The sequence below is a fragment of the Lontra canadensis genome, unplaced genomic scaffold (assembly GCF_010015895.1).
Source record: "Lontra canadensis isolate GAN:19392208 unplaced genomic scaffold, GSC_riverotter_1.0 scaffold103, whole genome shotgun sequence".
NCBI classification, from domain to species: domain Eukaryota; kingdom Metazoa; phylum Chordata; class Mammalia; order Carnivora; family Mustelidae; genus Lontra; species Lontra canadensis.
The window spans coordinates 521,821-533,384 of NW_022631097.1; the positions used below are offsets into that span (position 1 = coordinate 521,821).

At 35.1% G+C, this 11,564-nt stretch overlaps 1 protein-coding gene across 1 annotated transcript in view; it reads left to right on the forward strand.

The window, feature by feature from the left end:
* Positions 1-11,299, forward strand: part of RNF17 (ring finger protein 17) — a 133,202-nt gene extending 121,903 nt beyond the window's left edge. The window contains exons 29-32 of the mRNA XM_032838269.1: positions 1,060-1,228; positions 4,589-4,724; positions 6,707-6,896; positions 10,750-11,299. Coding sequence (XP_032694160.1) covers positions 1,060-1,228; positions 4,589-4,724; positions 6,707-6,896; positions 10,750-10,848 — 594 coding nt within the window. The 3' untranslated portion in view covers positions 10,849-11,299. The remainder of the gene's footprint in view (positions 1-1,059; positions 1,229-4,588; positions 4,725-6,706; positions 6,897-10,749) is intronic.
* Positions 11,300-11,564: the final 265 nt, after the last annotated feature.

Below are 11,564 nucleotides of genomic sequence, written 5' to 3' on the forward strand. Positions count from 1 at the left end.
AGTGTTTCTTAAAGACTTGCTGGGTTTCAAGTGTCTATTTATGTCAATATTAAATTTTTAAGGCAGAACTGTTTCCATCTTTGAAATCTTAAACATCTCAGTTCCTGGTCCTCTTCCTACACTGAACTCTAGATACTCTTTATTCTGCTCTGTTTTTCCATGCCATTTATCACCTTCTAATATATTTTCTTACTATGTTTGTCTGCTTCTCCCTATTAGAATGTAACTACATGAAGACTGGGAGTTTTGCCCCTTTTGGTCACAGATGTGTCCCCAGGATACAGAATATTGCCTAATATATAGTAGTCACTCAATAAATATTGATTGAATAAATAAGTGCCCTAAAGAAAATTCAATTATATGTCCTGGCCTAACAAGAAAGAAGAAAAAAGTGGCAAATTAAGTAGAACAGGCAGTTCCTTCAGCTGTTTTACATATTAGACCATTCTTTCACAGGAAAATTTGCTAATTCCATTAAGGAGGATAGCAGTTATACAACTGTGTTGGATTTTATAATGATTTCTTTTCATATTAGTTATTTATTGCTGCATAACAAATTACCCAAAACTTAGCAGCTTAAAACACATATGAGAGTCAGAAATCCAGGAGCTAGTTAATTAAGAGCTGGCTTAGGATCTCTCATTAACAGGTGCTCAGCCAAGATAGTGGGGGGTTGGGGGGACGCTGCAAGACCCACTTCCAAAAAGACTTCCATGGATGTTACCTGGAAAGCTCAGTTCTTGGCCCTGTGGGCCTCCCCACTGGTCTGCTAAGAACATGGCTGCATGCTTCCCTGAGAGAGAACAGTTGTAGAAAGAGCATACCACCAAGACAGAGGCCACATGTCTTTGATGATCTGGTCTCAGTAGTCATATATCATCACCTATGTCATTATCTTTTGGTCACAAAGATCAATTCTGGTATCATGTGGGAGGGGAACTGTACAAGGTATCATCGGGATCCATTGTTAGAGACTACCACAGTAATTTTGTCCATATAAATGAATATTAAACATTACAGAATTTGAAAGGTTTTTTTCCTTCTCTTTCCCCCACTTAGGTGTATATTTGCCTTGATTCTATAGAAAGTTGTAATCTGTTTAACCAGCATAGCGATACAGATGACAGTGGAATCAGCTGGGAATCTGAGTCTGAGAGCCTTAATGAAGCACTGCGGAGGTTTAATAAGAATGTGGAGACATTTCCTCTTCTGACAGATTTTAGAACAGGTATACTAAATCTTCTGTGTAAAATGGGATTCTTAATAAACCGTTGTTTTGTTTTAAGGGCTTTTGAGTTTCAGCTATTTCTAATGTTAACTGATGTATTTTTAAATTTTTTATTTAAATTCAATTTAACATATAGTGTATTATAAGTTTCAGAAGTAGAACTTAGTGATTCATCAGTTGCATACATCCAGTGCTTATTAGATACATCGAATGCCCTCCATAATGTCCATCACCCAGTTACCCATCCCCTGCACCTGCCTCCCCTCCAGCAGCCGTTTATTTCCTAGAGTTAAAAGTGTCTTATATTTTGTCTCCCTTTCTGTTTTCATCTTATTTTTCCTTCCCTTCCCCTATATATGTGTTTTATTTCTTAAATTCCACATGAGTGAAATCATATGATATTTTTATATACTTTATATGCATGATCTCTTTGATTCCTCAAGACACTCTATAGATGATCTTTCTCATTTTCTAGATGAGTAAAGTAAGAGAAGGGAAATAACTGCCTTGGGTCACTTCCATTTTCTAAAACTCAGGCTGCATTGAAAAATTGCATAAAGATGATTTTTCTAAGCTTGAGGTTTTGCCATTAGCTCAAATTGTTAGAGTTGTCATTCACACCTGAATGGCAGTAATTTTAATTACAAACTATCTACACTGATAATTTGAAATAGTGTAGGGGAGCTCAGATTGTCCTGTCCTGTCAGGATAGGTCAAATCATGTTTTTTTCCTTCTAATCCATTTCTACCCATATTTAGTAAATATATGTGATTCTTCTATGAATAAAACGCATCTTATTACTGGTGTTGACAATTTCTGAAAAGCAAGAGTGGTGTCTACATTTTGTGTGTGTGTGTCTTTTTGTGTTTGTGTGTCTATACATTTTTATCAGTATGTGATATATAGATTTATTCATAGCATTTTGTACATATCAAAAGATATGCTAAAGCAAAGGAAAACATCAGCCTAAAGTCTTACCTGATTTTACTCCATGAGATTTTAATTAGTTGTGACTCATGTTTTGGTGATAAACAGCACTGGCTATTCCCTCTGCCTAGAATGTTCTTCCCCCAAACTGTAAGCAGTTTAGATCTCTGCTTAACTGTCTCCATATTGCAGGTCTTCCCTGTCCTCCCCATATAAAGTAGCACTGCCTGCCACCCTCTCCTATGCCATTTTTCTCCATGGCTTCTTTTCCTTTTTTTTTTTTTTTTTTTAATAGCAGTATTTTATTTAGTGGTACTTTCGTATCATCAGGAAAATGTATTATTTCTTTTCAGAAATAATCAACTTGATAATACCCATTTATTTATAAGGAAATGAGGAAAATGTGTCAATTTGTTCTCACTAATCACTCATTTAAAACTGATTATTAGTACAAGGTTATAATATAGTAAAAATGTATTAATAAAGAAAACCGTAATTTCTGTTTACATTTATTCTTTGTTCTTACAGCTACTACTCGGGGATATTTTTCTTTTTTGAAATCAAGCCTTTGATGGAGATACTTAGGGAAAAGCCTATTTGATTGTGTACATAAGTGTCAACACAAACAAAATCTGCCATGGTAATTTGCGGATTTCCTCTGTGGTCGGTTGAAAAGATCACTAAACGATCATTTAGCATTCACATATGAAAAGATCACCATATGGAATGCCGCTGTTCTTTTCCTTTTTTAAATAGCACTCTGAACAGGGACTCTTTGTACTGCTGTGTCACTAGCAGTTAGAAGGGTACCTTGCACAAGTTCGGTGCTCATAAACATTTGTTGAATGAGTGGAAGAATAAGTTCATGATTTTTACTTTGTATAAACTCAGATTTATAGTCTGGAAGAAGCAGTTCCTTCCTCATGTCTTCTTGTCTCAAGGGAAGTAGCAGAAGCATTCTGTGTGTAATGTGATCATTCATGGAGTTACATATAGCTCCATTTTCTGTGGGCATTTTATTTTTTCTGTGAGTATTTTATTTTTTTCTGTAGGTTTTTTTTTTATCCTTCAATAAGTTTTTTTAAAGTATGCATATGTACAAGTTGATTCATAACCAAGTGCCTATTAAAAAGGTGTGTAGGTTAAAATAACACAACTAGGTTGGCTGGGTTTTTTGGTTTTTGATTTTTTTAGTTCTATTTTGAGATGAACTTTCAGCCATGTTTTTAAGGATGGAAATGGTAAAAGCTGAGACTGTTAACAGTGATTCAGTCAATTGCTTACTGTGCAGACAGCTCAATTAAAAGACATTCTTTACTATTCTATTGATAATCTTTTCAATAAACACAAGAAATTATTTAAAACTCTTTGATAAAAATCTTTGTACATTAGAGTCATGTAGTGTTTAAATATGACTTGCCCACAGCTACACTTCTGTGGAGATTATGTAGAAAAGAATATGATAATATAAAGAGAGGGATGGAAGTAGGGTAAGACAAGAGCTCAGAGTGTGTTCCATCTACTCAAATCTAAAAATGTCTATAGAGAAGGGAATACTTATTATACTAATTTTTCCACAGTTTTACTCAAGCCTGGCATTCATTTATTAGCACATTTTCTATTGGGCAATTGCTTGTAACAGGTACTATATTAGCAATACAAATACAGTTCTGCACATAAGGACTAATGGGACAAGAAAACCAGGTTCAGTATGAAAATAACAGCTCATATCAAAGGTGTATGCACGGTACCATTGGGTCACAGAGAAACTACGACTAGGAGTAGTGAGGGCTTTTTATAAAAATCATGTTGGAGCTGATCTTTGAAAGAGATGTTTATCCAGAAAAGGGCATAGGGGAACATTTTAATTACAGGGAACTGCCATGAACTAAAATAGAAGTTTAGGTAATTCTAGTTAGGTAACACATGGAAATATGTGATAGGAGTTGGTTGGGAATAATTGTGAAGAACCCTATAATTACAGTACTAAGCACTTGATATTGCAGATGGTTATAATGCCCCTGAAGAATTTTAAAGAAGGCAATTGAATTTTTTAAATTCAAAACTGAAAGGAATAGCAGAAACTATTTTATTATCTTCTGCAGAAGATGATGGCTTAAATGAAAAATTTGGGGGGTCTAACAAGTGCGGGCATTGAAGGATAGTTGAAGCCATGGGCAGAACTAGAAACTATGAGAATGGGAGAGGTGCCTTTCTTAAGAGCTTAATTCTTAGGAATTAGGAAAAACAAGTTGTATAAATTATAAACAGAAAAAAGCAGAATCCAACATATGACAGACTATTGTTTGTTTAAATCTGAATGATGGGTTTATGATGATTACATTTTCTTTATACTTTTCTGTATTTAAAAATTTGTTTTTTAAAGAAAATACAAGGTAATGTGATTTTTTTTCCTTTTTCTTTCTTTCCAGAAATGCCCTGCCTTGCAGAATATGATGATGGCTTATGGTATAGAGCAAAGATTGTGTCTGTTAAAGAATTTAATCCTCTAGCTGTCCTGGTACAATTTGTTGATTACGGATCAACTGAAAAACTGACAATAAACAGGTTGTTTTATTTTTGTCAACCTAGTTGAACTAGAATTCTTAGAGGTTTTTTAAATAGTAATTATTGGGAAAGTTTTGGCTTTTCTTTTAGGAGAAAAACTATTTTAAAGCTATTTATTAGGATTTTTTTAAAAGTCTGTGTCTTTTTATTATGGTAAAATATAGAATTTACCATTTTAACCATTTTTAAGTATACATTTAATTGTCATTAAGTATATTCAGGATATTGTGCAGCTATTGCCACTGTCTATTTTCAGGATGTTTTCCTAATCCCAAACAGAAATTCTGTATATAATATATATATTACATTATATATATTATATAATATATATAAATATATATAAATACATATAAATATATAAATATATATGGCTAAATAATACTCCTAAATACATTTATTTATTCACATGTTGATGGGCACTTGGGTTGTGTCCATCCTCCAGCTATTATGAATAATGCTGCTATGAACATTAATTGTGCAAGTAGCTGTCTGAGTCCCTGCTTTCAGTTGTTTGGTATGTATACCTAGAAGTGGAGTTCCTGGAGCATATGGTAATTTTGTTAAACTTTTTGAAGAACTGCTAAACTTTTCTGCAGTGTCTATACCATTTTACATTCCCACCAGCAATACACAAACATTCCAGTTTCTCTGGACAACACGAGTTATTTTCCATTTTTTGTTGTAATATTGTGGTAAAATACATGTATCATAAAATTTGCCATCTTAACCATTTGAAATTAGTTAACATTAACTATTTAACTAATTTAACTATTTTAATTAACAATTAAATTAGTTAACATTAGTTAACTATACTTACATTGTTATGTAGCCAACCTCCAGAACTCTTCATTTTGCAAAACTGCAACTCTGTACTCTTTAAACAATATTTCCCATTCATTTCCCCCTCATCTCCCCTACCAGGCAACCACCATTCTACTTTCTTTCCCTATGAACTTAACTATTATAGGTATCCCATATAAGTGGAATCATATAGTATTTGTCCTTTTGTAACTGGCTTATTTCACTTAGCATAGTTTCCTTAAGGTTTGCTGTGTTGTAGCATATGTCAGAATTTCCTTTCTGTTTAAGGCTGAATAATATTCCATCATATGTGTACCCTACCTTTTTTTTCTCCATTCATCCATGGATAAATGGATATTTGGGTATTTGTGTTGATTCCACCTTGTAGCTATTGTGAATAATGCTGGTATGAACATGAGTGTACATATATTTCTTCAAGACCCTGCTTTCAATTCTTCGGGGGTATATGAGAACTGGAATTGCTGGATCATATTCATTCTATTTTTAGTATTTGGAGAAACCAGCAAACTATTTTCCATAGCAGCTGTACCTAAGTGTCCAAGAATTCCAGTCTCTCTCTACATCCTCAAACACTTCGTATTTTCTGGTGCTTTGATAGTAGCCACCTTTTTAAAAATTTTTATTTGAGAAACAGAGAAAGAGAGCGTGAGAAGCAGAGGGGCCAGAGGGAGAAGCAGACTTCTTTGCTGTTCAGGGAGCCTGATGCAAGACTTGATCCTGGGACTTCAGGATCATGACGTGAGCCAAAGGCAGTTACTTAACCAACTGATCCACCCAGGCACTTTAAAATAGCCACTTTAATGGATGTGAGGTTGTATTTCACTGTGGCTTTGATTTGCATTTCCCTGGTGATTAATGATATTGAGCACCATGTCATGTGGTTGTTGACCACTTATATATCTTCCTTGGAGAAATGTCTACTTTTTAGTGTATATTTTCTCTCATCCTGTAGGTTGCTTTTTCACTGTTGATTATGTCCTTTGCAGAGTTTTTAATTTTGCTGTAGTCAGATTTTTTTTTCTTTTGCTGTTTAATGCTTTTGATATCACAGCTAATTCATTGCCAAATCCAATGTCATAAATTTTTCCCATTGCAGTTTTAGCTATTAGAGAATTTTAATTGTGACATTCTGAACATTTTAAGAATTTCTTTTGTGACAGATTGCGTCAAATTCCTCTTCACCTTATGCAGTATCCAGCCCGCGCCATAAAGGTTCTCTTGGCAGGGTTTAAACCTCCCTTAAGAGATCCAGGAAAGACAAGAATACCATATTGTCCCAAATGGAGCATGGAAGCACTGTGGGCTATGATAGACTGTCTTCAAGGAAAACAACTTTATGCTTCTTCCATGGTAACTATCTATCTTAATTATCCAAAATCTTATTGAAGATATTTCTAGGGTCCCTATCCACTTTTTAAAGTGCTTTCTATCTATGCAACTCTAGATGCAAAAAAAGAAAAAAAAATGCTTTAAAACATATAAATCTGTAAATACAAGATTAATTTTAAGGCTTGTTAAAATTATGCTTCAGTTTATATTTAGCAAATTTTTATTAGCCCTACAATGACATAAAATATAACTGATGTAATGAATAAGATTAAAATGATCAAGATGAGTATCCTATAATCAAGAACTCATAAATCAGTGAGAGAAATGAAACATTTGTAAACCATTTGTAAATATGAGGTAGAATGAAATACGTTCTATAAAATATAGGTACAAGAAGGACTACTTCCCTCTGTACAGATCAGGATAGGATATGGTATTTGAGCTCCTCCTTAGTAGACAGTCAAATGATAAGTGAATGAGTGGGTCTCGAAGTGACATTAAACTTCATTCCCAGAATGGGAATTCTGGTCAAACCCATGGAAAGGACTGAACTGTAGTAATTTTGAATTGTTTAATGCAATAGAACCTGCATCAAAAGGTTCAAATAAACACATACAACACTCATGTTCCACATATACCACACACAAAGAAATATACAACGCACAGTACACTTACAGAATATAACACACAAAATATATGGCACACAGGCACTCATACACCACATACCACACATACAACATATACTGTATGCCACACAAAAAAACACCTAACACACACATACTGAAAACCTTTCCCACACACTACACATACCACAAACACACCACACACATCATAAAACTACACTCAGAGCACACATATACCACACATAATACACTACACACTCCGAACACACAAAACAAGAATTAAAAAAAACATACAAGACACACAAACACTACATATAGCACAGACACCATACAAACACCACAGAACCACAAAAGTACCATTCATATACCACATATTCACTGCTGACACCACATATAACCAACACCACATGAATAGCTTAAAAATACACACCACTGAAAAACACCACACATACAGCACTCACACCATGCACATAATAAACATATAACACACACTACACACATAGAACATACAAAATAAATTGCAACCACAACACCCAAACACCATATACTCACCATTCAACACACACCAAACATAACATACACAAATCACTCAAAAAATATTCAGACCTCATACACACACCTACATCACATCTCTACTACACACTGCACACACAACACCTATTCATCACATATATCACATCACTCAGTACTTACATACCCCACATATAACATACCATAATCACAGATACCACATGCCACACATAACCTGACACACAGTACACACACACCATGCACACACACATACTGCACACGTTTTACACACACCATACATATACCTCAGACACACCATACACCACATAAAAACCACACTCAGTGCACATATAGCATACACACAATACATATCATACATACTCCAAATACACAACACACACTAAACATAGAGTACACACATATCACACATACACCACAAAAACACCACACACACACATAAAATAGACAATGCACAGTGTAGAAATTTCATTCACACACCACCACACATAGCCACCACCACATAAACACACAACACTAGGACACACACACCACTCACAACAGACACCAGCATACACTATACACTAAGGAAGATAGCACACAAATACAGAAAACACATGGAACATAAACACACCAAACACATACTGTTCACACATGAAATCAATATACTATTTATTCACCACACATACTACACATATATCAAATACATCAGACAACACTTAAACATCATGCACACCACTCATAAACCAAATACAACACACGTATGCTTTACACATAAGTATATACATACATATATGCATACATGTTTGACATACCATGCACCCACATCTCACGCATACACATAATGCACACATACTAAACACACACAACACATACACCACAGATACACCATGCACCAGTCAAAACCACAGTCACACTGTTCATACACCACAGGCACTACATACATACAGCACACATCATACACTCCTTACAGCACACACAAACTACACATAACACTACACAAAACCACACGCCAAAATATACTACACACTACAGAAATTCCAAACACCACAAATACACCACACACATACCAACACTACACATATACCTCACAAACCTACAATACCAAAACAAAACACACATCACACATATATTACTCAACACCACCCATAACACACAGAAAAAGACAAAATGCATAACACATATAGAATATACATACACAGAGGGCCTGGGTGGCTCAATTGGTTAAGTACCCAACTTGTGATTTTGACACAGGTCCTGTGTAGGGCTCTGCACTCAGCAGGGAATCTACTCGAGATTCTTTCTCCTTTTCCCCCTCCCACTGCTCAGGCACACGTACTCTCTCCCCCTAATTGATAAATCATAAAAAAAAAAAACCACAACACATACTGTACACAGATACCCATGTACACACTACACATACAACACACACACCAAACATCCCACAGATACACCACACAATCAATACACCTACCCCTATATCACATACATACATTTATTTAAAAAATAAATGTTCAAATGTTCATATTATGTTTAATATAAATATGCTTTCTTTAGAGCTTTAGCATGTCACAAAGGGGAAGTCCATAGGCAGAATCTGGCCTGAACTTGTTTTAAAATTGGAAAAATTTACCCCCAAAAAAGTTTCTATTTTGGGGGCACCTGGGTGGCTCAGTCGTTAAGCATCTGCCTTCAGCTCAAGTCATGATCACAGCATACTAGGATCAAGTCCCACACCGGGCTCCCTGCTTGGTGGGAAGCCCACTTCTCCCTCTGACCTTCCCCCCTCATGCTCTTTCTCTCAAATAAAATCTTTAAAAAAAAAACTAACAAAAAATTTAAAAGTCTGTATTTCTGATTAAATATTATAAATTCTAGGAATCCTAGGTCTCTTTTCCAAAATGGCAGTCAGCTGAAGTCATATAACAACTCCTTTGAATGGAAATATATTCTAATTCACCTTAATCCTCAACACTGTTGTTTTCAGCCCAATCTACCCTGATTTTGGGACCCAGGATTTGCAGATTCCTGATGTACTGGCTCTGACAAGAGTGAACTCTTAATGTAACAGTGCTTTCACTAGAAAGTGCTTTTTGAAAACCTCCGTACGTACCATGCTTTTGTGTGTCAGAGTAGTGTAAACAGCTATACACAGTTTCTCTCAAGGAGTCAGTAAAAATACAGACAGGGCTAGTAAGTATTCTTACAGACATGTATTTATTCATCTCTATGAATAACTCATAATTTGGCCAGTTTATGCATAAAAGCATAAGGCCTTCTAGATAGAATATAATTGAATCTTAACAGGGATGGTAGTGTTAAAGCCCATTGGCTTAATCTAGGAAAACTTTGTGTTGGAGTTACTTTTTTTTTTTTTTTAAAGATTTTATTTATTTGAAAGAGAGCATAAGAGCTGGGAGTGTCAGAGGGAGAAGCAGACTCCCCACAGAGCAGGAAGCCTGATGTGGGACATGATCCTGGGAGTCTAGGATCATGACCCAAGCCAAAAGCAGTTGCTTAACCAACTGAGCCACACTGGCACCCTGGAGTTACATTTTAAATAAAGTATAAGAATGAAAAGAATGGATTTAATAGGATATCATCACAAAGACCTTTTTGAAATATAAATTATTAATAAATTTGGAGAGTGCGTTTTCCTCCCTATGTGATATAGGCCAGATGTAGGAGGGGAAAACCAGCAAAGACCTTACTGTATTTTTTTGACAACTATCTTTTAATTTTAGGCTCAGGCACCAGAACAAATAGTGACATTATATGAAGATGAACAATATCCAGTTCATATGTCATTAGTGGAAATGGGGCTGGCGGACCAAGATGAATGATGTAAGTATCATGACTTCTTGTTCCTGCATGTGACTAATACAGTGGAGATTAATGCTAAATTACCCATAAAAGCACCTTCAGACTTTCCTTGATTTCTCGAAGAATGACAACAAAGCTCAACAAGAATCTCTCTTCTAAACTTCTTCATAGGCCCTTTACACCTATTGAATACCAGAATCAAAGAGGATCTCCATCTGTAAGAATGCTTGAAATGACTATCATAGTAACAGATAGTTGCTGGGGATGGGCAGAAGAGCAGAAGGAAGTGGACACTTTAAGTAATTTAAGCACATTAGCATATGGTATGCACAGAACACCATTGAACAATCCATGACCTAGTAACAAAGCTATTAAAATACTTGAGTAACCAGCTATTTATTCATCCACATAAATGTAACAAGTGATTCAGTAACTAGCCTGAACATTTACTTAAGCAAATGTTTTAAAGTAACATGCATTTTGGTTTTTTTAGGTATACAGTGCAGAGCATCTATACAGCAGCCTAGAAGAAAGTTTTCTGTTATGCATAAGCCATTTTAGGCTTATTTTTCTTGACTTGTTCTGCAATAGTGCTGGCCTTTTTTTTCCCCCTTACATGTTAAACTGTCAGTAGTTGTTTGAAAGAGTTAATAAATACTTGCTTTCAAATATTTTCTGGATTTACTTTATAATAATTTCATATTTTAGGCACATGAAAAAAATGTAGTTCATTTTA